The sequence below is a fragment of the Chaetodon trifascialis genome, chromosome 7 (assembly GCF_039877785.1).
Source record: "Chaetodon trifascialis isolate fChaTrf1 chromosome 7, fChaTrf1.hap1, whole genome shotgun sequence".
Lineage (NCBI taxonomy): Eukaryota > Metazoa > Chordata > Actinopteri > Chaetodontiformes > Chaetodontidae > Chaetodon > Chaetodon trifascialis.
Genome location: NC_092062.1, coordinates 12,504,208 through 12,532,157, shown reverse-complemented (window position 1 = coordinate 12,532,157; position 27,950 = coordinate 12,504,208). Strand labels below are relative to the sequence as shown.

Here is a 27,950-nt window from a genome sequence, read left to right as displayed (position 1 = left end):
CCTCTAAAGCACCTACATCTCAAATTTCGTTTGAAAGATTCAAAGGCCTTTCGTGAATGGTTGGTTTTCCAATTGGAGAAATGGCTGAGCCCATCACTACATTTATAGTTGGAACTGAGGCTGGGAATGTCATCTAACTGGGCCACAGCCAGACTCTAAAGAAATATAACAACAAGTGTGGATGAAATTGACGTGGCTATTGAGGCAGTAAATCAACTGACTGAACAGCTCCTAAATCAGAAAACCATGCACTGGAGGCATTCTCCTTTTTTTGGAAAAGCTTTATTTATTTATTGGCATCACTGGTACTTCACAAAATAGGTCAGGAGGATTTATAATAATAATATATAATAATGCTACATAATATATAATGAAGATTAAAGCTGTTTGTCCCTTGATCGCTCTGATGAAAGACCACGTAAAAGAAGCTGAGAGGATTGGCTTATTGACAACTACACTGATGGCAATTTAGGGAACTCGTGTAACCTCTGACCCAGTACTGAGTGAACATTTACAGCTCCATTTGCCTCAAGACAGGAGGAAATGTCTGAGGATGGTCTGAGGTTTTGCACCCCTACCTCTATGCTTACTGTTCTGCACCGTCTTTGGTTGGAGGGGCCTGTTGATGTACACCGGTCCAGCAGCTCCTGTATGTCTTTCATCAGCAGCTGTGCTTCTGACAACACTGCAATGACACTTACACATAAGCCCCAGCAGAAGTCCCCACCACCACCATCCACAATACAGTACATTTGGTATTTTTCAACTGTCACAGGGAAAGTGAGTAAAAACACATTGCTGATTGCGCTGATGTACGCAAGTGTTAGGCTTACACTCATGAGTCTTTGAGATGCAGATGTCAGGTTCCTCTTCACATGGCATGTCACTGATCTTTACAGCTTCTTCCACAGTCGAAGGACAGGGTTTGTTTTTCACACTTTTGACTCCTATGACCATTAATGTGATTAATAGAGCACATTTAGAAAATATTTGGTAACACAGTAGAGCAAGACCAATATTACAAATCATGACAGCAAGTACACAAACTTGGTATTTGTTGTTTTTTTTCTCTCTCTTAAACTTTGAGTATTGGTCAGATGAACCATTTAAAGGCTTATATTAATTAGACATATCAGGAAATTGGGATTTTGCATATACATATACTGTACACATAATCTAATGTTCTGTAGAGTATCACTGTCTGTTGGTGAAAGGGTTGCAGGTTAACAATTTCCAAACTCATTCTAAAATACAGTTAAAATAATTCAGACAATGTTTTAATGTGTTGTTAAGAGACTTATATAAAATATGCCAACAACATTTCAAGCCAAAATTTGGTCTATAAAAAATATTATGCACTTACTTTTCCTCTTCCCATAAAATGTGCTTGCACTGACGGTCGCCATTTTCCTTAATGAGAAAGAGAAAGGTACCAAAGCCCCACCCCTTCACATTTAGTATCACTGAAAATCCCTAAATATCCTCTGTAGTTAGCAAAAGGAGGTAATTCAGTAGTATGCAGTGGGTGGGAGATATTCAGGTTTACAAATGTCTTCAACAGAGGACAAATTTGAACTACTGGTAGTCAGGAGGCCTGTATTTTGTCATATTAAAACAAGACTATTTTCATTTAATTGTCAATTTTTTATCTTTTTTAAACAGTTTTATTTAGCATTAGTGAGAGGTTACCTTACCTTAGCATGTGAGCAAACGTTGGCTATGCAACTTGTATTAGATTTAACAGTTAAGTCTTGTCAGCACCACGAAAGTTACAAGTAAGTCAATCATGAAGGAAGCTGTTCAGAAGAGTAAGTCATTTTTTTTTTTCTTTTTTTTTTTTCTTCGAATAGTGTAACGTTTATAACGTTCATTCCGGCAGCACCATCCGAAAGATATTCCCACAGACACCGCGGAGCATTCTGGGGCGGCTCCGCCAATAAAGGAGCATGGTGTAAAGTTACTAGCTGTCATTACCTGTCACTGGTCATTAGTCATCTGTCAGTCGCTCATCAGAAATGAATAAAGTACACGCAAATATCCATATCAAGAGAAGCCAGAGAGATGCAAAGAGAATGATATATTACAAAATTGAAGTTAGTTTCTGATAGGGTTACGGTTAGCTAATGTTAAATGGATGCTAACAAAATGTCGGCTTATCATACAGAATTAATCAACTGGTACCTAGCAAACTGAAACACACTAGCCTACCTTTGAGTCTGACTGTATACTGTGACATGTCGTGTTAATAACCCTATTCAGTGTGTCGCGCTGCAGGTTTTTTTTTGGGGGGGGGGGGGGGGGGGGGTTACACCTAACGTTAAACCAGCCTGAGGATGGCGCTCTTTCCCATGTAGATAACCTCCATCCAGATATACCAAGAGTGTTAATCCATGTAGCCTCTCACTGACACATAACATGTTGATTGGCTGTTACAGCTCAGTACACAACAGTGTTTACCGCTCATCTTGAAACTGAAGTTTAACCGACTTACATCAAGTTGAACGGGTTTGCAGGAGGGTTGGCGATGGTGCAAGTTTCCGGTTGATGGTCGGTATCCTTCAAAAATGGCGAATTTGTAGTTAATGACGTCACACGCCCCTTCCCCTGCTTAAAAGCAGGCTCGAGCTCCACAGAAGACACACCACGAACCCCCTGTAGTGCTATACTCCCTCAAGTCAATTTGTCAGTCAACTATACATGAAAATGACCCTCTAGAAGTTTTCATTGGTGGCTCTGAACTGTTCTTTCAGTCAATCAGTATATTACTTTTTCTTGACTAAACTCAACTAAACCGCGTGCACCACGTTAATACTTCTGCCTCAACGTTCTCTATCTAGTCTGCTACGCGTGCTGTTGCAGTTAGTTACACCGTGCTTTTATTCTGAAAGGACTTTAGCAGTCAAGTGACTCCCGGAAGTTTTTGTTTCCTCACCTGTCAGTTCTGACACGGTGCGAGTGTATAGCCGCGTCTCTTTGTTTTTTCTTCGAGAAACGGGTCTTCTTTTTTCAAGAATAAATGATAATCCTGTTTGGCCAACTGACACCTAATTGAGGACAGCATCTAACACGGTGAGTGAAAGCCGAGAGTGAAAAATCGACTGCTTTTGCTTCACCTAACGTTAGCCACAAATAGCCAGAAGACGTTAGCTAAGCGTCAGCTAGCTGTTCTCATCATAACAGATCGATCATTTTAATCACCGTAGCTATTGTTACATATTCTATATTTCTCTGTGTCACCGTCTTCTCATTGTGTCGTTCGTTCTGAAATCTGTTGTGAAACTGCCCATCAGCGTGTGCTGTCTGTTGTCAACATAAATCACGAAAGCTAACACCATAACGTTAGCATCTTATACAAACGAGATTCATTGATTGTTTACATCCCGATTGTGGCTGCTTTCAGTGCCTGTTTGAACGAAAAGAGCATCGTCGATGCTGTCGTTGCGGTGTTAGCAGTTAGCGCTAATGTTTGAGCGAGGGTAGGCTAACGAAAGGACGCTCCTCTTCGAGTCTTGTTTTGGACTCTCGTTGACTTTCGTTTTGAATAACTTACTTGCTGGGGTCATATTCGATTGTTTGCCATTTCCTGAAGTCGTCGCTCAAAGTAAGCGGCCCCGCACATGTGTTTTGCTTGTGTGTATCCGTGACATAAAACTGATAGCTTGTCAAGTTATTCTCCTGAAACTTATTTCCCCGAAAGCTTCGGCCTTCAGGGTTAAAAACTTGGCTCCTTCGTGTTTGCTGCATCATTGCATGCTGACATCATCAACTAGCGTTAGCTGCACCGTCTTAGCTGCCGAACCAAAGGGTCAAGGAGTGAGTGGGGTTTAGTTTCAGCCTTTGTCTCATTCATGTAGTTTGGCTGGGCTGCTTTCATTCTTACTGACAGTCAACTGGACCTGTAACAACAGGCCTGTACGAAGTTCAGCGTGAAACACTCCTGTCCTCTGTGCCTGTGCGCAAAGTCTGCCTGTGTATTAAACACACGAGAAAAGATTTGTCCACAAATTGTGTGGTTTTGTATATAATCGATTAAAGGGCAAGCAGCCCTGGATCCAAGGCCCTGTTCCCAAACCATAGTGCACACAAAATGTCCTATATATAATAAAATAGCAAAAAAAGCCAATGTCTATTCACAGCAGCTCGATATATTCCACATAAGCTATTATTGATTTGATTTGTTTATAAGCCTATTGCAAATGCTTTACTACCACTTCATCAAAATGTTAGGAGACCTTCAATCACATATTTTAAGTTTTTATGCAACAGTGTTCAAATAAGTCGCAGGACTTAGTTTGGTGGTTGGACAGAAACAGAACTGTCATTGCAGTCGGCCTGTTGATGGCAGCACTGAGCTCCCATGTGTGGTCCGATGATGTTTGACATTACAGGCCTGTTTCTGTTGCCACTCCTAGAATCAACTCTAGATCTTTTGCTAAACTCTTTACATAAAGTAATGATGAAACAAAACATGAATGTCAAACATTTTAGAGGCCAATAATACAACAGCATTAGGTCCTTTAAAATTTGCGGATCAGGTTAAAGAAGGTCTATGATTTGTAAAGTCCATTAAATTTAAGCTCAAACTCAACTTCATGTAATCTCCAGGTCTATCTGCTACAGAGTAGGCCTGTGCAGGCATGGAGCCCTTGGCAGTGGATGATGACATTTGCATCCTTAAACATGAGACGGCCTACACTGCTGCCGGCGAGAGTCCCGTATCGGTGTGTGCCGGCGATGAATCTGTCGCCTCCCACTTCGCCCTGGTCACAGCCTATGAGGACATCAAGAAGAGGCTGAGAGACACGGAGCGGGAGAATACCTTGCTGAGGAAGAGGGTTAAGCAGCTGGAGGATAAGGTACAGATGTAAACAAAAGGATTGATGGTGGGAGAGGAGCAAAGAGAAGATAGAAGAAAGAGATAATAGCGTGAGGAGAATGAAGTAAAAGAATATACTGCTCGTCCGGATGGCGAAGCAGCCAGAGAGCAAGCTTTACAGATGGTGTGCTATCGACAGAGATGAATGAAAGCAGATTTTTTCCATTTTCCGGGACATCAGAATTATGGAAAAACACAAAATGCTCAATGGAAGTTTGGAAAAAGTCAGCAAATTCAACAGCATGCTGCAAAAATACTTGCCTCTGGGAGAGTCTGCATGCCAGCATCATTAATATTGTTGGCCTATAGTCAAAGCTATAAAACAATGAGAAATAAATCTGCACTGTCTGAAAACAAAGAGGAGGTCTGGAAAAGTATGGCATTGCCAAACAATGTGTTGGAGCACTACACTTGGGGGAGAAGGCTCCTGAAATTGGATTTAAAAAACAATGGATTGAGCACAATGCAGAGAGAGCTATTTAAACAGGAGGGGTCTCAGTATGGATGGTCGGCCAAAGTGAAAGTGCTGCACAGTATGTGGGCACTGTTGCTTCTACAAGTCTCTCATCTTTTATCAGTCTTAGTTTTATCTGCTACAGGATGTGGTGGGAGCAAAGTAACTTCCTGCCACAGATGTTTAAATGCAATGAAATTGATCTCTCTTGTCTTCTCTGTGTATGTTATCTATCACCGTTGTAGCTCTTCAGGCCAGAGGCTCCTCCATCAGAAGGTCCTCAGTACGTGAACAAAGCCTTCAGTGCTTACCGAGGTATCTATATAGAGAAGGAAGACCTGCAGATGGAGCTTAACAAACTGGTGCGTTGACTAATTAATTAGAATTTTCCTGACATTGACTAGAGCCTGGCACAAAGATCAAGTATGTTGCAAATACTGCATATTTCTAAAGAGATAAAATATATATTTTTTTGTCTTTGTGTGTGTGTAACTACTTCTTCTGATGCAATTTTTATTCAAAACTTTAACAGAAACAGCGAGCCCATGATATCATTACACAAATACTGCACATCCCTGGGACTGAGAGAGTGGGAGAGAGAGTTTGGTGCATTGGTATGAATGCTGACTCTCCTTCCATCTTCCTCCCCCTCTGCCTCACTGTCTGCTCTCTTGCTCTGTCAGAAAAAGGAGAAGAGTGAGAGTGAGAGGTTGCTGACGGAGCAGCTCCAGGCCAAAGAGTTGGAACTGCTTCAGCTGAGGACGGAGATGGAGACCAGCCAAGGTACAGGTAGAGCACGCAGTGTTGCCTTCTATTCTCTGTAACAGATGAGCCGTACTTTCTTTTAGATTTCTTTGATTTACAACAACAAGCTGACTGATATGAGCTGATATTTTATATTTATGTGTTGAAATATTTTGATAATGAGGCCCGTGAGGCAAAGCCAATACTACTCCTCTACATCAGATTTGAAGTATGACGTGAAACCAGGCGTGAAAAGTAACCAATTGTGTTTAATCAAGTACTGCACTTAAGTACAGTTTGAGGTACTTGTATTTTTCTTGAGTCTTTACATTTTGCAGCGCTTATACTAGAGAAAGAGATTGTGCACATTGTCCAAAATTAACTTTTTGACCCACCAGCCAAGGGGGCTGGTAGATGGAAAAATCCGCTGGCCAAGAATATTTTTCACCACCCAAAAAATATTGGGTATATTTGGTATAAGTTTAGTATTTTATCATTAAAAAATGCTGCAGTAAAACTTGAATATTATCACAGAGGTACAATAATATGGTTGAATTTTATCGTTTTTTTTTTTTTATAGAATTTTTGAAATCTGCCTGTGGAGAAATGAATTTTATGTTGTTATGATTTTAGCATCTAATTATTAAACATTAACATCTATTAAAAATGTTGCATTGAAAGAACAAGAAAGTCATGACAGATGTAGGGCTTTGTATTTCAACAAAGGAAAAAAGGAAAGAATAAAAACTTTCCCCTTTTAAACAACCTTTGTGGCTATTCGAGTATAGATTACTGAGTTTACGAGGTACACTTGAACGCCCCATGAAGTCCCTGGGTACATCCCAAGTCTCTTAAATTGCATCCGCGTTTCGCTCAGTTGCGTCTTAGCCCCTCCCACCGAGGACGCGTGTAGAGATGTAAGGAAACCATGAGAGGAGGGGAGAAAATCTGGTTTTAGAGAAATGAAACGTCCTTTGCTCTGAAGCATCCTGTGAAGTGACGTCTGTGTCTGATGATGGCTGCGGCTGATCACAGCTGGATCAGCTGCCAGTTGGCTTTAACAGCTGTGGAGGCTTCTGATGAATTTGTGTCTGCAAACATGTACACTGCACTAATACTAGTGACGGCGTGCAGGTATCGGGGCTAGAGCAGCAGTGTTTTCTCTCTGTCGCCTGCTACTTGTTTAACAAACACCTGCACATGAATAAAATAAAAAGCTGCATTCTGCATTTAAAGTGTGCGCTGTGTCCTGCTCACAGGCACATTTCTGCTGGCAGAATGCCTTTATGTTATTTAGTCATTATTTGCATCTGGATTTTTTGATATTCTGAATGTGAATTCATTATTTAGTAACCCAGAATGGGATTACGGTGTCTCTTGGACACTACAAATCATTTGTTGGCCCAAATGTTTCAGGGAAATTCAGATGTCAGTCTTATCCCCATCAGCCTCACATGTGACAGAAAGTATTTAAAATCAACATTTATTCACTCATCAACAGCAGCAGTGTAACAGGTGGTTTTTATCATGTGAGTGCAGTGATGAAGAGCCTGAACAGCCCTCAGGACTACTGGCAGGTGGACCGGGTCAGCACCGAGCTAAAGATCCACAAACTACAGGAGGAGCTGGAGAGGGTGACACTGGAAAATAGCAGACTGCTGGAAAGAAGTGTGGTGAGTGAAGACGGAAAGAAAGAGTTGAAAAGACAGGAGAGGATAATGGAAAAAGGAGGACAAAGAGAAGAAGGGCTAAGATGGTAAGATAAGAGGGACTGGAGAGAGCTGTGCTAAGAAACAGCAGACTCTTGGACAGATGTGGAGAGGGGAGGGATGTTAGGGCTCAGCGGGACAAGGTGACACTGGGAAACAGAGAGAGGAGGGCAAGGGTGGATATGCTCCTGCCTAACGGGAGAGAAATATATTGCTAAAGGACAAAAGAGAGAAACAAAGAGAAAACATAACTTCACTGTGTTTCAGGAGGAGCCCCATGGCCTTAACGGACCAGACTCGGACCAGGCCTGTGACACAAAGTATCGTGCAAGGTATGGTGTTTTATGAATGTCTTTGAATTCAGAGCCCAAACCTCATGTCAGTTGGTGATAGTCATGGTTAGCAACCATCACTTTAAATGTATTTATTCTAATACAGACTCCAAAGACCTGCTAAACAGCAAACGTTTTTCAGAATTCACATTTTCCTTTTCAAAATGCCCACATTTGATTGTATTTTTTGAAATTCTGTGTGATTTCCTGACTGAACAGCTGGTGGATGCTATGCTTTCCATGTGCACTTAAATGCAACACATGGAAGACATTTCCAGTCTATGTTTCCAACTGCAAATCCAACAAATATCATGACTTACCACATTTTAAGTCTCTGCGGGCTGAGTTTTCCACCCCACCTACTGTGAAATAAATTCAATTTCTTCCCAGAAAGTAAGACTAAACATAATTTAACAACATAGAAGCAACAGGAGGGGAAGGTTTTAAACAAATCTTACGTGAGGGAAAACACTGGTTAGACAGGTGCATCGTGTTGTATCCTGGATGGGGTCTCTTGGTGTTGTAACTGTCCCTTTTGGCCACTAGAGGAGGGTGCAGCACTGGATATTTTGAAGTCTGCATAGAAGAGTATTGTGCAGACAACCTCAGAAGCAACTGAACTCTATGCATAATCACCACAAACTAAGCCTTTAACACTTGTGCCCATTAGAAGTAGTTTAGATTTGCACTCCAGTTGATGTGCACAAGGTCTGCAGCATATGGAATCGCCCTCCACCTGCTTTTTCAGTGAGGATAATCTCCTGTAAATTAGCATCTCCTCACATTTCAGGAGAAAATTCTATTTGGTGTGCATTATAATTGTTTCACGTGTCAGCAGTTTTCAGACGGTGTGAGTTTTTAGCAGCACAAAAAGCTTAGTTTCCCTCAGTTCTTTTTTTTCTGTTTTAGGCAAGTGTTTCAAGTTTAAGGCAAAGTGTTGATGAGATTTTTCTTCTTTACATAAGGTGTGGATAGGACAGTTTGTCTCTGTTGCCTCAAATAGCACCACTTTTTCTTATTTTTGCTGTTTTGTTGTGCCTGTGTTGTCGGTTTATGATGCAGCTGCTGCTGCTGCTGCTGCTGCTGCTGCTGCTGCTGCTGCTGGGTGATTTAACATTTAATCCATCACTACAGTTTGTCCTTTTTGTGTCAAGAATGGTATCGTTAGTGTTTTTTCCTTAGCAAGTCTTTGAAATATAGCCAAAATGTGCTGTAGTAATGTAAACGTGTGCTGTTAAGTGATTGTGCTCAACACCTGTGGAACTCCTCTGGACCTTTACGTCTGCACAGCCACTCAGTTATCAGTTATCACACAGAAATCACTCATTAACAAGCTTCTCCAGGAACGTCTGAACAAAGTACATTTATATGATAATATGAGGGCTGCACGGTGGCACAGCAGGTAGTGCACGTGCCTCACAGCAAGAAGGTTGCCGGTTCGATCCCCGGGTCAGACGGGGCCCTTCTGTGTGAAGTTTGCATGTTCTTCCCGTGCATGCGTGGGTTCTCTCCGGGTACTCCGGCTTCCTCCCACAGACCAAAAACATGCTCATTAGGTTGACTGATGACTCTAAATTGTCCGTAGGTGTGAGTGTGAGTGTGAATGTTTGTTTGTCCTTGTATGTGGCCCTGTAATCGGCTGGTGACCGGTTCAGGGTGTACCCCGCCTCTCGCCCATTGTAGCTGGGATAGGCTCCAGCCCCCCGCAACCCCGAAAGGGATAGGCGGTATATATAATGGATGGATGGATGGATGATAATTTTTCATGTCTGATGTGCCAGTTTTACATCTTAGAAACTCAACAAACAGGTGAATATAAGGTTCAATAAAAAGGCTTATTGCACAAAATATCTTCCTTTTTGAATAAGTATGATAATATTAAGCATATTTGAATGGTACTTCAGAAAGACCGTGAGCTGCAGCACAACACACAGCAGATGATTTTTACCACATGAGAGGCTGTCTGCCAGGTGGATGTTTCCAACAGCACCAGCTGTCGAGTAAAGTAGAATTCCTGAAGCACGATGCTGAAATGAAACGATCTGTCCCTCTGTAGAGAGAGGAGCATGCAGCAGACGTACGACGCGCTGTGCTGCGAGGTCACGCGTTTCCATTCAGAGCTGAAGCACCAAACGGGCCTGATTAGGAAACTCAGGCCACTCTTCAACGAGACAAGACAAGGTGAGGCATGTGCGCGCGCGCGCACACACACACACACACACACACACACACTTGGGCACTTTCTGCGTTGTGTTAGTGTATGATTTGTATATACAACAGGGTGAAACATTCTCCATCCCCTATATCCACTTAGAGCACCTTCTCACAGGTCACTGCTGAGATGCAATGAGTGCAGACTTGAACTCTTTCTTTCATGCTCCCTTTGTCTTCCAGACTAGTAGAAAAACAAATAGCAAATCTGCTTTTAGCCTTGAGGCACAGGTAATTATTTTACTTTTGCTATTTTCCTTTGGATCATTTGTCTCATTTGATCCTATTTTCTAATCTTACGTGTGCATGTATATATTTTTTGAACTTGTAAAACACATGAATATTCATCAAATTTGCACATGCTAGTGTCACATTCAGAAATGCAATTGTACGTTTGCATCCATGTATTTGGCCCATTATATTCTGATTCCAGCCTCACACCACCGAATGGTCAAATGTGCTCGGGCTGTTAACCTCCCATCGTCCATCATACTTGAGTTTGAAATACCTTTGCAACAAAAGATGTGAAGACCTGTAGAAAGTGAACAATAAGCAGAGAAAATCTGAAGACAAAAACTACAGTTACAAGTGTTAACATATTTATCTGACATTTGAAAATGTCTTTCACCTCAGCGTCAGATTTGTGATCTGTGTGTATTCAGGTATAGCGGCTGCAGTTCAGACCTTGCTTCAGCACACAGGAGCTAATGTGGCTAATGTCAAACGAGTGAGGAGGGTGACTGCTCCCTCTGTTCAGTGAAGGGAAGGCTTTTCTGAAGAAGTACGACTTACTGAGAAGATTTCTCCTGCTGCTCCTTGTTGCAATTTGTATGAGGGTGTGATAAGACTGTGGATTTTATCAAAGTACTCAAGCACTTTGATAAAGGACATCGTGAAAAGGTCTGTCCCTCCTCTCCAGCCCCTCCGTGATGATGTATTCTACCGTAGCAGAGATTACCTCTGTTGTCAATTCCCTCGGAGTGTGAGAAGAGGAGACTAGGAGGTGAAAATTAGAACGAAACATGGCAAGAAAATAAATCTTGGCCTATTTATTCTACTGACTAAGAGGGTAATCCTGTAACTTAGATGAGGCAGATGGAGAGAAACAGGGAAAGCAGGAGTGGCAAAGAAGGGGAGAGAGGAAGGGGGGGTATTTATTCATGCATCTGTATTCGTCTAATGTTCCTCCTTTACAATCACTTTTATTCAAATCCTAAGCTCAGGAGACCCTCTCATGGAAGAGTAGCAGGGATGGATGGATGGATGATGTGTGGATAGAGAGGAGAGGGGGGAAAAAAGCAGGAGATACTCATTTAAACTTTATTATTCGCTGAAGATGATGATTTGATAGCAAAGCAATGATGTGTGTCTGAGATTAGACATCTGATTTTGTATGGATGTGCTCTGTTCTGGCGAATGGAAAAAAAAGCAATTATATTTGGATATTTACTGATTCACATGCAGTGATACTTAGAGGGTGCAGAGGTTTGATTGTACAACATGGAGCCTGCTGCATGGTGCAAGCTTTGCCTCACCTCTCTGTTTTTACACTGTGAGGCCGATTATCTAGTCAGGGATCAGAAGGCTCTGTTGAACACACCTTTGAATTTTTAATCTCTTTATCAACCAAAGTTTAATCCAAGTGTAAATGCCGTCATAAGTACACAGGTGCGATCGTGCCAAATACAAAAAGAGACCTCTTCCAGCGATTGGAGGAAAGAGAAGATGGCTTCATTTATGCTGCCAGCTGGATTTAAGAGACCAACATGAGGTCGTTAGAAGAACAAATCAGCGTTCACACACTGTATATATACAAAATATATATCAGTCTTTCCAAAATCGTAAGACATTGTCCTCTTGCCCTCCAGTGTTTTTTCTGTCTACTTATAATAGATGATAGAGGCAGAAATGTAAATTGTAAGTTCTGTCCATTCTTGACATACTGTAGCCATTAAGAATACAGATCTACTGTACGTATACTAAACTCACACTAACTTGTCCCACCCGCTCTACCCCCCCACCCCTCTCTCTTTCTCCAGCTGCCTCAACAGTACCAATCCAGTGTCTGGACGACGTGGAAAAGAACAACCACGCAGTTCCTCGAGTGTCAGTGCCTCGGCCCCCTAGTGCCCCCCCACTCCCATCGTGCTCCGGCCGCCCCTGCCCCCCCGCAGGCGGGCCGTCAGGCGCCCTGCTGCCCGACAGTCTTAGGGAGGACTGCTGGTACAATGGGCCCTGGCCCTCCCAGAGCTGTTCGGGGGAGGCCCTGGTGGGCAGCGACACCTGCTCTGTAGTCCTGCCCCCACCTCCCCTGAACCAGGCCTCCCTGGATGACAGCTCACGGTCCTTCCCCAGCCCACCCAAACCCAGCGATGCCATGTTCTGGGAGGGACACTCCACTGCATCCAACTCATCCTCAATTGGAAACTGCACTCCCAGGAGCCCCCCCAGTGCCGAGTGGGCCAAGCCCTATTGAGAGGAACTTCGATAAGAGAATACATGATTAAGCAGAGTGTATTTGGATGGAAAATAAATAAATGAATGAATGAATGAATGAATAAATGAATGAATGAATGAATGAATGAATGAATGAATGAATGAATGGACTCTCCAACCCTGCCACATAGCTACCACCTAACCTGCCTTAAGCTGATAAGACCACTCCTCTGGGCTGGGCTGGACCTGCTGGTTGTGGGAACTAATTGAGGCCGCAGGAGGCCTTTTCGAGGTAAAGACTCAGTCACCTCTGCACACCGCATCGGTGAACATATCTGACTTTGCAGAGCAAAAGTTGATGAGAGACCCTCAGCTCCGTGTGTGTGTGTCCTTGTATGCACATGCATAAGTGTGTGCAAGCATGCATACAAGCAGTTTTATTTGTGTGCGCATATACACACATCAAACAGTGTGCCTGTGTGTGCAGATCAGTGTGTGGGCATCTATTGCCTGCCTGTATCTGTATCTTGTCATAATAAAACTAATAGGGCTCAAAGGGCCTCTCTCTCCATTCACTGTGGCCGGTGATCACTGGAGCCACAGCATAATACTAGAATTTGTAAAGCTGTACTCCTTCTAATGCAAGTCTTTTTACATTTGAACACTGTAAAGTATACAAGGTGTGTATGTCTCATGAGATGGAGATGTGGAGGGATGAGGACTTGTGATTGTTTTTGTACTGTGATGGAGACAGACATACAGAAACTGTAGGATAATCACAGGTTTTGTTCCAAATTTTAACAGCTACCAAATGAAATCTTCGACATCGTTTTTTTTCTTTGATAAGTTATTTTCATTGAAGCCCTTCTGGATCAGTATCGAAGTCTTTGCTTACCGAGTCATTTTTGAGAATGCAATTAGTTTTTTGGATGTTTAATCCAAAATGTATGAAATAAAACACTCCACCCTCACTGGCACCTCAAAAATTTCAGCTGTTAATGATTTCACAGAAACTCAAGCAAGCCTCCTTAAACCTACCTGTAATCACTTATTCAGCTCTCTCAGACCGACTGTCACACAGTGTCTGCTGTGTTGCTTTCTTTTCTCCGTTGCAGAGGGACGTGTAGATGTAAGGCCGTGCTTTGTTGGTTTTCCTGTCGGACTGAATTTGACCTCCTGGAATAGGCTTCATGCACTACCCTGTATGTGAAAGTGGTGAAGCTGGAAACCTCTTGAGGGCTGTGGAGGTTTGCAGAAAGTGTATCTAAACTCTGTATTGTGCTGGTGTTAATCTTTGATACATTTGTTTTGCAGTATAAGTTGTGTGAAGAGGGAAGTTTCTCTTTAAATTCTCTTTTTAAGAGTAAAGATGTACAAAGGAAAACACATTATGAGTAGAATACAAGATGTATACAGAAGGAAGACTGTGCATATCTGTATAAATGTATATGGTGGGCTTCAGTACTCTGCCAAACGCGTTTTTGCACTCCATACCATAGGTTTTGGTTTTTCCTCCTCCACTCCCAAGTCTGTGATGGTGTCCAGACGATGAGTAGATTAACCTGAAGAAATGTGAGCTGTGACTGGAAAAACAGGTGCACAAAGCACAAAGGCCCGTGGTTGTCGAAAAGACTTTGTTTTTCCATTTTCTTCAGTCTGTTTCATGATAACTGTGGTCTTTTTGTTCATTTTTACGAAATGTTATTTTACAGCAGTAGTTTCATACTTATGTAAATGATTTGCAAATCAAAATGCAATGTACAGTAGATATGGATTATATTTTAGATTTCCTGCACTTCAGACTGTTTGTAAATATGATCAATTAAATGAAGGAAAGGAAGTGACTGTGTGAGGTCGCCCTGTCTCTCTATTCATATTTTTAGCAATGAGATTCAGTGGTTCCGTATAATAAAACTGAAGGCTTTGGCATCTGTCCGTCTCTGCAACACTTCCTCCTGTCCACCATAATGTGCCCATACTGCAAATAGAAATTTATCAACTGGCTGATCAGAACATGTGAACAATCAACTAAAGGTTCGAGTCACGTCCTTTAAAAATGCTGAAATTTTCTGGGTTCTGGCTTCTCGTTGTGAACATTTGCTGCTTTTCTCTGAGTCATACTGTTACAAATTGAACACCTTAGGGTTTCGAAATGTTGCAGACAAGCAATTGTAGATTCTAATGAGGAGCATTTGCCATTACTTAAAAACTAGTCATCCACCTGTAATTTCTCACTGTGCATTAAGTAATGTCCAGTTTACAAGCGCTGCCTACTGATATGTCTTCAATAACCTTAAATGTAAGGCAGCCACCTGCCTTGTATTATCCATGGACTAGAACTGTCGGGTCAATTCAGCTGCCACCAAATAGAAAACATATGCAAAGAACTAGGAGATGACTGCGCTTGTCATGTATGTCAGTGATACTCCACCACAGTCACTCACTGACACCTTCACTCACAACGTGCCATCTTTGATCCATCTGAGTGCACACTGAGAACACGGAGTAATCACGAGAGATGGCCTGAACACTGTGGCTCATGTGAAAGCACAATGAACACATGAAAAGGTAAAGTACTTATAATGGAACAAAAACGAACCACACTTTTTTTTCACTTTTTCAATTATCTTTCATAAATTATAACACAGCTGATTGAATAAAGTAACACTTATGAAGAAGTTAAATTCAGGCGGTTCTGACTGAGGCCGATGTTCAGCTCAACTCAGCGTCAAGCACAATATCAAAATACAAAAATTCAAATGCAGAAAACATCCAACCAAAGCTGTGCTAATTAAAGCCAACACATTAACAAAATGTACTCAGAACATTTCCCCCGAAACTTAAAATCTATTCTTGACATTTTCTCCAGTCAATCTCTAAGGAACACACGTCATTCATGTTTGAATAAAAACGGATGTTTGAAGTTCTTTAAAGTTCTGTATCATAACGCATTCATCGACATTTTCTGTTTTCTCTAATTTACCACTGATTTACACTTCACAAGTGAATATTGTTTTATTTACAGTGCATGTCACGTGATCACACAGTTCATCACTTGGTAAGATGTCAGATCTCTGTGCACATTTCTCTCATTTCCACATCCTTCTGAAATTCTTTGTATGTTAATTAACACATTCCTCTGCAGATTAACAGGCTCGCTTGTGCTGGCACTGCATGGACAATATGAACACAAGATAAAGTGTTTAGCGGATACTGAGCATCCCTCAATTGATGACTGCATGCCTCCAGAGCTGCAGCATGGAGGTGACTGTACCATATCTTCCTGTATGTTTAATCAGTCAATAAGCTCATTGGTAGATATAATGTAAATGCTGCTGATTCAATCAAAGGGGAAGATCGTTCTCACTATCTGACAGAGGACATTTTGCAAATATACAGAACACAAAAATGGGCATTATTTTGATTATATACCACAGAGTAGTTTCAGACATTAATTACACAGCTTTCAATAGAATATGCAGGCTTGTGCCTCTTTGAGTAACTCTGACAGATGACCATGTATCCTGGGTGTGCAGGACTTGCAGGACTGGTTACAGCCAGAGCATCACACTCCACACCTTTACCTTCAAAAGAAGAAAGTTGTTTGAGTGTCACGGTGTTCATTACATGCTAGCTGGGAGTTTTTGTTCCCTGTTCTTTGCTCGGATCCCCGTCCTCTCAAACTCCAGTCTCTCTTGGATGTACTCCTGCTTACACTCCTCGAAGAACGCAGGGTCCTTAAAGCTGGTGGATGACAGACAATAAAGTATTTATTTTACAGAATTAAGGTAGCCTCGTATGACAATCACTTTGATGGTGATAATAAGGTTTTGAGACTGCTGAAACTTGATGAGCAACAGTTGAGAGGGTCAGCAAGGTAGCTGAGAGAGTGTGTAAGCCCATAAAAAAGATGTTGGTGGCAGTAAGATGGGGAGACATCTTACTGCATGAGAGACATCTTACTGCATGAGAAGAAACTGCAAAATACTTACTGTACTGTCAGACATTCCTTCAGTGCAGCATTCTGCTCTCGGCACTTAAACACCATGAAGAAACCAGTTTCTTTACAGCAGTGGTTGAAGGCTGGAGAGAGGTGGAGAAGAAGGTGGAAGAGAGAGAGGGTGAAATTAGCAGAAATAGCACACCTCATGTTGGCACTCCACCACAAGAAGGAACCTGGTGATAAGCTACATTGCCATGCCTCTTATCAAACTCAAACCCATGCTTCCTTGTTCACACAAGCACTGAACCTAGATGTCCTGGCTATAGAGCAGTTGTATTTGCAGTTGCCCAGTTTCCACATTGGCTCCTTAACAGTCTACCAGACACCAATATGAACCCTCTGAGTCCCAGAGAATTAAATATAGGTTCTGTTCTGACAGTAAATATGGTTTGGTGATGCGGGATATGTCTCCTCGTGCTGTGTAGGGGTTGAGTTCTCTTACAAACAAAGTCACATGCCTGGGATTTGCTGGTAGCCTACACAACATGCAGGTGTCTTGATGGATAATATAAGGTGGAGAGTCATATTGTGACTTTGAAAAAACACAGTTAAACTCAGTTAAAAATAATAGTTCAGTTGCGCCATCTCGTTGTCTCGTGTTTGATGCTTTGCGAGGAGTGAGATGAGAAATAGAAAGTGAGTCCTGCAGCAAGCGAAGAAATTGTCGATAGAACAGGGAAAGTCAGCTCGCCAGTATGGAGTTTTTTGGATTTTATAAGTCGGACCGTAGTCAGACCAATGTGGTCTGTAACTTATGCAAGACATCCCCACTAAGACCGGTAATACCACAAACTTAGCCGCGCTCACTCTTTGGAGCGCAGCCGTATTCGCCAACGTCCGCCAACCGCAGCACCACCGCACAAGCAGCAGACTATCCTTTCTGCCTTGATAGCTGAGGGGATTATAATCAGAGGAAGGTTAAATTTTAAATAAAAATGTTTAAATTGAATGTATTTTTCTCCTGGTCCTTATTTTAAATAGGTCATAAAAAATATCAATAATTATCGATATCGACCGATAAAACTTATATCGTGATACAGTTTTCAGCTGTATCACCCAGCCCTACTGTCAATTGAGATACATATGAAAAGCCCTTTCACAAAACTGCATCAGTGACACTGTGCCCTGGCTGGTGGTGTATTCTAGATGTAATGTGCAAGGTCCTCACCGTAAACAAGGCGTTGAAGACTCCGAGTCTTCACCTTATTAGCAAGCTCTTTCTCGAGGATTTAATTAAAACCACTGCCCTCCCATGTCCCCTTTCAAACAACTGATATCATAATTACCTTTATCAGTGACATCAGTATGGTTATCACACAGACACTTTCATCAGGATGCAGATGTGAAAAAACAACAGCAAAACCAATTTAGAGAAGCAGAACAGTGCGACTAATCTAATCAGCGAGTGCCTCATCCCTGTCCCATGGTACCGATAGATGCCGCACAAGGTTGCCTTTCTGATCGCAGCACCAAAAGACAAATATGAGACGAGCGTTATGCCAGAGGAGGCGCTTCTAAAGGCATGATACCTGACCTTCCCTTAAAGCTGTTTTTTTTTTTTTTTTGCCATTCTTAAAGTACAGTTTGGCGTTTGAATGCTTACAGAGACTTCGACCTTCATTGGAAGATATAAGGTGTGAAACTCTCATACAGTTAGAACAGAAAATAAATTTTTCAGCAAGATTTGTGCATTTCTGAAAAATGAAATTAATGAATAAGGAAACAGGAACAGGAGTTGTTTTCATTCTCCATTTTGGATGATGGGATTCCAGAGACAGACCTAATGAACTCAATCTGCAAGCTGCCACAGACTCCAGCAAGTAGCTGCAAATCAAAGTATTGCAAAAACACGACAGTTGTCAATGTCAATGTGAAAGTAGTTTCTAATTGAATATGTGGGTTGATGGCATACTCAATTGTTTGGTTCTGGAAGACATGTGAGAGTACTGATGTTAATCATCAATGCAATAGGAAAAATCATGTCAGGTAAAACTAAAAAGATGTGTACAAGTCAGTGATACCTGAGTGGTATCTGCTTCAACAACAAAGCACAACCTACAAAATACAACCGTGGGGTGTTTAGAGGCATATCTACTGAGGCAGATAACACAGGAAAACACACTCGCAGATTCTTTTTTTTTTTCTCTTTTCTTTGTAAAACATAATTATAGACCCACACACACACAGGAGCCCAGTGCAGACACAAACATACAGAATGAAATGATAGAGGGCGGACGTGAAGGTGTGAAAATGAGTGGAACGAGAAGCTAGTAATGTGAGGGGGGTTTCCACTACCCACACGGCCACTGTCTGTCCCATCACTTCAGGCTGCATGTGCACTGACTCCACGCATGAGCAGCACACAACAGCTCATAAAGGCAGTCATCAGATTTCAAGAAACCACATAACCTCATCATCATCTGGCTGATGTGTTGCTACAGTAGTCAGGGCATACATGAGAAAACCTGCAGCCACCGTTTCCAAGCAGGCAAAGTGGCAAGGGGTGTCATGCTAATTGGCCCCCTCCTTAAATCAAAGACATGAAAAGGAAGTGGGGGTTCATGGTGGTGGGAAACCGTTTCACCATGAAGAGTCACAACAGAACAAGAAGAAGAGTGGCATTTTTATGGCTGCAGACAGAATGTTTAGGTTGGATTAAAATAAGTACATGAAAGCTGAGAGTCGTATTTTCTGTTGGACAACCAATGGATTAAATGTAGGTCGCACAAAAAGTGTAAAAAAGTGAGGTGAACAGGCTATCAAAGAAGGCTTAATATAACTTATTCACGTTTAAATGATTGGAATGGGGGACTAAATGAATGATCATGTCATACTTATGTGTATCTTTAACCTGCTGCTGCAACAAAAGATTTTTTGAAATTAGGATCAATATAGTAAAGTCTAAGTCTACTTCAATGACATGCAAACACACCAGTGATGTGAGGCTTTGGTAGTAATACTTGTGCCTTAAGTGAACAAGCAGTACAAGTAATGTGTGAAGTTTATTTTTCTTAAACTTTTATATTCTAGAAAATATAAGGACTGAATTTGAGTTGGTTGTGGGTGTATATTTTCTACAATAAGTATGGAAAATACACCCCTTAAATTAAAACAATTCACACTGAAAGCCTTCATCCGCTTGGATTTTAAAATGTACAACTGGTTTCTAGTAGGCGAGGAACAAGAAGAGTAGTACTCTGTGACCAGTATGCTAATATTTTGGTTCAGATATAATCCCTTCTCTGTTACATTGATAATACAGGATACACTCAGTTGCCAGTTTCTTCGGCACACCAAGATAAAATTAATGCAGTGGAAGATAACAGCCCTACAATAAATCCTACCTACATGAAGTTAATGACATTGAGCTTTTGTTGCATTGGCCCGAGAGGTGTCTGAAATATTTTGTCTGGTCTCATTGATACAACTGGCTTTTCTCACACCAAACATTTTAATTTGTCATTGTGGGAAAAGCACAGATCACTCTTATGAGAGTAACAATGGCTTTGTTCTATTCATGTGAGCCAGTAAGTCAAGACAGTGTGACAGTAAGCCAGCAAGCACAATACCAGGACCCTGAAACGTAAAGCAGCTAAATGGAATTCAATCATTATTACTTAGATTTTTTTATATACTAGGGATCGACATGATTTTAGATTTTGCAAATAGACATTAAATTATTAAATAATTTAATCACTAGTGTGACTGTCATCTTTTCTAAATAATATATTTTGCCTTGTTTTTAACTTGAGTGGGTGCGACGTAGTTCATCTGGTGTTGTGAGAAGCAGATCTCTTGTGTGCGTGCGTGTGCATGCGTGTGTGCGAGAGAGTGAGGAGTATCTGAATGTCATCGCAGCCACCGAAAGGCATATGCTATATTACAAGTAGTCATATATGTGTGTGTGTGTGTGTGTGTGTGTGTGTGTGTGTGTGTGTGTGTGTGTGTGTGCAGCCTTATAGTCTCAGAAGGCCGTGTGTTCACAGAGGAAGTATAGCTCCCGTTTAGGAATTGCAATGGTGTCTTGCTACCATGCTAACTACTGGTTCCACTCCAACTAGCTACAAACCAAGCTAAATTAGTCTAAACTACAACTCCAAACATATGGTGAGACTGATAAAGGTAGCTGCTAGCATAACATAAATCTACTATGTACAGTCATTTGAGAGCAAACCACTCTCATTTCTGTGTGTGTGTGTGTGTGTGTGTGTGTGTGTGTGTGTGTGTGTATACACACTTGAAACACTTGCATTGGAGAATTCAATATTGACTTGACGTAATTATTTCTGATGGCAAAATATACAGTCTGCTCCAGCTTCATACCCACTTACCCACCTTTTTCACAGCAGAGATTTAGATGTGTCACAGCAGGAAGAGCACAGGTGTTATGATTTCATTAATGATGGCTCACTTCTCAGAAGCCATTCCAGTGAGCCAATGTACACGACCCCAAGGAGCTGGAACTGGCTTGACTAAACTGACTGTCACTGTTATTAATGCTATTTAATGCACCTGATATATCAAAATGTCTGCTAGGAAAAAACAAAAAATTGTCTTGCAGGCATGAAGTTAACCAGGATATGTAACTCGAACAATCTCTCACTCACACATATATACCTTCAACTTTCTCAGCGCAGCGCTCCTTGGCTTTCTCCCTCATCATCTTGGGGATGAGGACATCTTTCTCCACATGTCTCAGATGGATCTCCTCTGGGAAAGCAGGACAAAAACAAAGACAGACGTACGGGTGAACTATCAGAACCATCAGGTCAGCATCAACATTAGCCCCAGTACATGCTTCTTATTACTTTTTAAGATCTGGTCTATTTTGAGGTCTGGACTGTCAGTTGGACAAAACAAGTACCATCAGTTACTGGAGTAGCAGTCCTACGCAGTGCTAAGCAAAAAAGTTCAAAACGAGCTCCACCTCAATCTACTGCAACAGTAAAATCCTCTTTTTACATTAACGCATGTCTAATAATAATGATGATAATATGGAATAGCACCACAGTCACAGGGGACATTTGAACCTTAAAGGACATTTTCTGATCATATTCACATGCTTTTACTTGAGTAACATCTTCACAGCATGACGTTAACATGTAACACATTATTTTAAAATAGTAACAGTGGCAATAGTACTTTTACTAAAAGTAAAAGATCTGACTTCCTCCACCACCGGTTAATTATGAGCCTTTTGCTTCAGCACTCACACATATGTGAGACATATTCTGGGGCTACATCATCACTATTATTCATTAATTTACATTCGTGCAGACGACTGAACGCACATAAAGGCAACTTTCAAACCATAGAAGAAGGCGGTGAACATATGAGCTCGTGGACCAACATGCAGAATCATGCAACGTTACGTACAGATAGCCGTGTCAGGTTAACTAGCTAGCTAACGTTAGCTTCAGGAGTCCACAGACATTCAGCAGTGTTTCCTGAACGCACCGAGCTGAACAAAGCCGAATAAAGAGCGACACAGGTTGTCTAAAGTTATGTCGTGACAAGTGCGTCGAGCATTTCAAATGTTTAATACCTGTGTTAGCTGCCTCCATTGTGGTGGTGTTCATCAAAACATTACAAAACTGGACCAATGTGACCTCGCTCAAACTACTTCCGCTGACGTACTTGGACGGCGTAAGAAACTACAAATCCCAGACTCCCAGATGGACTCAGCCGTGGATAGAAATTGCATCCGAGTTAACAGTTAATTCGGCAAAAGAGTCCGACAAAGCCTACGTCTGTGAGACTTCGATTCATGTCTTAGAAGTGAAGTGGACTGATGAAAGGATGCGTTGCGATTTGTATTCATAAGAGATCCATAAAATTCAGACATAATATCAGTAACACCTTAACACAATGCAACATAACAGTATTTAAAAGAGTATTGCCTTTTTAAAATTTACAGTCTCAAATTTTGGCTACTGATCGGGGAGATATTTTGTAATCTGTGAATGTTGTCGTTGCAAAGCATCTCATAGTCAGGTGTTCTTTTTTATTTGTCCGCTCTCCTGTTGTTTTTGTAATGGTGTAAAATAGTTTAGTGAAATATGTCAAATGGTGAGATAGATAGACAGTAAGTACATCGACATCCAACCACAACTTCTCTGAGCCTGCAGCACAGACTGCATGTTGAGCACAGTGAGCCTGACCACAGTCAGGGTGGCGGACTGGCTGTCTAGATCCCATGCATGAGGCCCCACCTGTTCAGTCAAAGCGACAGGTAGGCTACACAGTTACACACACACACACACACACACACACCTTGAAGCAAAAAACAAGCTTTAAAATATACAGATACAGACTACAGTAAGTGACAGGTGTAAGTTACCACCTCCACATCCAAACCACACATGCACACCCATGCGCCTTCAAAACTCACACACTCACCCACATACGCCATCAGCAGAGGGGATATCGAGACTCTCTTGCCTTTCTGCCTGACATTCTCACGCCTGTCTGACCTTGCATTGCTAAAGCTGCAGCTTTCCTCTGTGGAGAAGCACATTCTTTTCATCTACAAATCAAAGGCCAGACAGAAAAAAAACAATGATTTCTACACGTAGAAAAAAAAAACTCATTTAGCAAACAGAGACCACAGGCCATCACCTGTATGCACTGCACATGTTTGTTTGCTGTTTCGTTGTTTGTTTTTTTTTCTTACCCTAGACTTAGACACACACGGACAGATGGACACACACAGCTCCAAGCCCAACCAAACACCTCCCAGACAGCACACTCTTCTGTTTCCATCCCTCTTGACACCAGGTGGGCATCTGCAGATTTTAATATCAGCAGCTCTCTCCAAACTGCAGCACTAGCCAAGTTTCCACAACAGGGCCAAGTGGAACTCATGCAAATGATTGCACAACCACTGAACCAAATCTGAGAAAAATGATATTTTAATAACTCTTGAATGCTTGACAAAAATATACTACACTATCCACAATACCAACAAGTCTCTTAGACACAGTGTGTGGTCATTTAGCACAAATACATACAAATAAGGGATGTTGTCGCGATAGAATGGGTAAAATAACATATTAATAGCAGACGCCTAACAGTGAGGCCTAATGAGGAGGAAATATGTTACAATGGAAATAATAGTACATCGTCTACTTTGTTTTGATCATGACAAATATTTTATTTTTCCAGTTCTTCACAAATGCAAACATACAGAAAATAGAAATGGAAAAAATGTAAGCACATAATTATAAAAGAAGTAGTTTGGACCAAGTGGCATGAGCAAACTAGTGGTTAGATTAGCGAGAGGGTTATAATGGTTCACAACTTCTCATGCACAGTGTGTGTTTAAAGTTAAAATAGTTTTCATTATTCACAAGTGAAAATGAATAAACCACTGCAGGTTTCTCTTTTGAGAAACTCGGTTTCACTCTATCCTTTTATTGCATATGGTAATATTCAGTATTACTGCATGCTTCTCTCAGAGTCCATATGACTTTATCTGACAGTGCCGCCTGTCTACTGAACTCCTATCATACTCACCCCTTAGTCAAAGAAAACAAAACTTTCTCTTCCTTTACATTCTTGTGTGACTGCAGTTTTCACAAAACTGTTGGAGAATGGGACAAAATTTACAGAAACACCACGATTATTGATTGCACATGTGAACACTCTTTGGGTTTTCTAATTATTTTGTTAACAAAAAAATGAAGAATAGAAGACAAAATGTAAAACTCAAACAGCTAATTCACTAGTTGAGAAGTTGTTGTTGTTGAGAAAATTAGTTACTTAGGCGATTACATATTATTGTCCTGTTTTGAGTAGATCCTTGATGGTCAGCCTTCCAGAAATCTTAACACCTTGTGGAGTATTTGTTGATTCCTACTTCAGCAAACCACAAATGTGTCCTTTTCATTTTGTGTAATGGAAGAGTAAAAATCTTATGTAGTCTGCCTTTAAAACAATATCTATAATACTGTAAAAGATGGAAAATTAATCACATCAAATTTGTCTGAGGAAGACAGCAAGTAAGCAAGTATGAAGCCCAGTTGGCTCTATGGTGCTCACTACCCCAGGTAGCGTGCTGGCTGATATGGCAGGGCCGCGGGCTCCCAACACTGATCCAATATTACCCAAGCAGCAGGGCCCCATGAACCTGGCAGAAGGAGGTTAGCAAAGTTAAACCCTCTTACTACATGCCTCACTGCTCAGGGCCAACCACCAGCTCCTCCAACTGTCCACTGGCGGACACAAAACAAGGCCCCTGTCAGAGAATGTTAAAGGGTCACTGACACTGACACCACTTGCACTTGTGAGTTATTGATGTCTGATCTATGTATGTTCTTTGGTATAATGTATAATGATATACAATCGACTAAAAATACTGTTAAAAGTAGAGGAAAATGTGTTGCACCAAGGATGACAACATCTTTATTTACAACCAGAACACGGACGGCTTTTAACTTGCACCACTGAAGAAAGTACAAACAAAACTGCTCTAAGTCATTTTAAAGAGCACAATGCCCAAGTCAGAATGTAAGTTTTACTAAAGGCTCCTCTCTGCTGCACACAGCCACGGCAAGAAGGAGGAGGTGTGTTCTGGTGTGTGCTCTGCTGCCTCAGTCCCCACTCCTTCGTATCTGTGACTTCCAAGACGTCGTACGGCCGGCAGATGGGGTGTGGAGATGAGATTTTCGAGAGTGTTTAAGCCCGAGCCATGGGGAGCCTCTTCAGGGTCGATGGAGAGCAGATAATCCAACGGCTCGGGTGAGGGGATTACAAACCTACAGGCAGACCTCTGCTGTTGAGTCCTGCTGTGGGGCACCTTCCACAGGTCACCCCTGTGAAATCTGGCTGCGGTGATTAGTGTCAAAGTCAACTAAGTATATCTTGGACTATCTTGATATTGGAATGAGTCACAGCTTGGTTGCTTTGCTTTTTCTTGTGGCTGGTTTTTGGTACTGATTTATTTGAGAATGAAGTGTCAGTACAGTATTTTACTGAAATAATCAAGGTGATCCGCAATGGAATGTGCAAGACAGACTGATCGTAACGTAAAGCATAAACTTTTACTCTCTTCCAAAAATCATTTTTGCCATATCATCAATCCTTCTGCCTTGATGTTTCACTCCCATAGCTGAGCTCTATAACCAGACCTGATAGATGTCACAGAAGAAGGAAGATATTGAGTTTTGTTTTTGTTTTTTTAATTCTGATCATAACAACTTACTCCAGCTTAGCTAATACAAGGTTTATTATAAGCCTTCATGACAGTGGTGTACCAAATTAAATCACCAGGCAACATAGGTAAAACATATAAAACACAAATTTAGCAAAATCAAGATAATGCAAATATTTCCCCAATAAAAAGTTATATGGTGATATTCAAGTGGGCCAGAAAGCCTTTTTGCTTAAACTGGCTCTGGTTGTGTTGGCACCACCCGAGCAATGTCAGGATGCATTTCCTTTCAAGCAAGTGAAGGGGTCTGCCACTGTGCCACAATCTGCACCCGCTTCTCAGGCAGGCTAAACCCTTTGACACCACAGTTTTTAATTAAAATTACATTAGGAGTAATCAGCCAGAAGAGTTGAGGATGGAGGTCAGAGGGGTCGAGGGAGGGGTAGGTGAGCGGATGTACAGTTCGCATAAATGATGGAGGTGGAGGGTCTGACCCTAAACCAGTTATCTCTGCTGCCAGGTCACTGTGGTTGCTTTAGTCTCTGAGGCTCCATACATTTTAAAAAAAGGAGTGGCAATACAGTAAGACAGTAGCTATGACAGTTTTCAGTTTTGCACATCTCACGTATAATATGGTTAAACCTGGCCAATTCACTAATTGGTATAGAATAAACAGGAAATATGAGTCCCTCTAGTTATCCCCCTGTCTGTTTTGATATGCTGAGCAGAGATTCAGAAAATACTCTGCTTGTAAAATTGAGTTGTTGAGAGGTTTTTTTTCTTCTTTTTTTTTTTTTAGAGGCACATCTGGCTTTCTCACTGCATCTGTAAAAGGGGAAGACCAAATGTTAATATGACTTCCTTCTTCCCAGAAACAGGAGAGGGCTGAAGAGAGAAAGGTACAAAGACCCCATTCGTTCTCACTTGAGGGGCTCTCGCCAAGATAATTATAAGCTTTATGAAAGTACACAGCAAAAAGTGGAAGACACCCACCAAAAGAATGGAGAGACAGGAGAAGAAAATTACTTTTCCCCTCTGCCTTCGCTTTATGCCCCCTTTAACAAGTGATGAGACAGCAATGGATGGAGGAGGCCTTCTTCAGGAGGCATCCTGGGGCTTTTTGCAGAGAAGCAAACAGGAACGAGGGAGACCATTCAGCCCTTCATGTGTTTCTCCCATTCATTAAGGCAGCAAACCTTTGACCACTCTACAATGACCAGAGTTTTCCCTCATTACATGGTCCATCTTGATGAAAAGATGAAGAGGACAGAGATGAGGACAACAAGGAGAGCAGAAATGAAGACCATGCCATTTGAATAGGAGTTTGGTATAGAATCCACTAGCACTAAACAACACCAAAGAGAACATCTTGTCTTTTGATCAAGTTTTTCTCCATCTCTCTCCCCTTTCTCTGTCCTTTTTTTCTAGCATATGATCCTCTCTAGGCTTCTGTACCCACATTGCCTACACTGACTGAGTGTCTGAATGCGGTTAATTATCTAAAAGGAAAAGTTTGTACCTGTTGAAAAGCTATCCTTGGTTGCTTGGCTTGTTAATGCAGACAAAAAGCAGCCATAGCGGACGGTCAGAGGACACCACATGCTGCGGGAGCCTTTCAGACATGTCCCTAATAAGAATGCAGTGGTAAGAGCTCCTCTGAATGCACGCAGGGGAGAAGAAGATAGATAGGAAGGAGAAAAGAAAAGAAAGGGGAAAAAACATCTTTTACCTCTCCATCTATAATTACTCCAAATGAAGAATAGGCTGAAGAAATGGCAGCGCAGACTTTCCATTATGACAGAAAAAAACCCCATCAAGTAGAGAAGGCAAAGCACAAGATCGATAGTTTTTTAATGGATAAAAGAGAAGTTTTTATGACACATAAGAAGTAACAACGTATGTGCATCAGTGTGTGTATGTGTGTGTCAGTGTACTTATGTGTGCGCTCAAGTAAAATCACTTTTGTGACTTTTAAATGTACAAAAGCACTGTCCAGACACCATTATGTCTTCCCTCTATCAGTCCTGCAGTCAG

The 27,950-nt window shown here is 41.5% G+C and overlaps 2 protein-coding genes across 4 annotated transcripts; one reads left to right on the top strand and one right to left on the bottom strand.

Annotated features, from left to right (window-relative positions):
- The first annotated feature begins 2,915 nt into the window (after nucleotides 1–2,915).
- azi2 (5-azacytidine induced 2) lies at nucleotides 2,916–14,691 on the top strand. 3 transcript variants are annotated; one of them, XM_070967152.1, is made up of 8 exons: nucleotides 2,916–3,069; nucleotides 4,606–4,856; nucleotides 5,576–5,692; nucleotides 6,014–6,113; nucleotides 7,614–7,747; nucleotides 8,051–8,115; nucleotides 10,172–10,296; nucleotides 12,366–14,691. In XM_070967152.1, exons 2-8 carry the CDS (start codon nucleotides 4,638–4,640, stop codon nucleotides 12,800–12,802), a joined length of 1,197 nt encoding a protein of 398 aa, XP_070823253.1. In that variant the 5' UTR covers nucleotides 2,916–3,069; nucleotides 4,606–4,637; the 3' UTR covers nucleotides 12,803–14,691. The 3 variants fall into 3 exon arrangements, with proteins under 3 accessions (XP_070823253.1, XP_070823252.1, XP_070823251.1); XM_070967151.1 differs by having other exon boundaries at nucleotides 2,938–3,069; nucleotides 6,014–6,119; XM_070967150.1 differs by having other exon boundaries at nucleotides 2,944–3,069; nucleotides 4,621–4,856; nucleotides 6,014–6,119.
- A 1,067-nt stretch (nucleotides 14,692–15,758) lies between these two features.
- cmc1 (C-x(9)-C motif containing 1) lies at nucleotides 15,759–22,386 on the bottom strand. The gene is made up of 4 exons (XM_070966344.1): nucleotides 22,311–22,386; nucleotides 21,383–21,475; nucleotides 16,755–16,845; nucleotides 15,759–16,506 (listed from the first exon to the last, which is right to left on the bottom strand). Exons 1-4 carry the CDS (start codon nucleotides 22,342–22,344, stop codon nucleotides 16,386–16,388), a joined length of 339 nt encoding a protein of 112 aa, XP_070822445.1. The 5' UTR covers nucleotides 22,345–22,386; the 3' UTR covers nucleotides 15,759–16,385.
- Nucleotides 22,387–27,950: the final 5,564 nt, after the last annotated feature.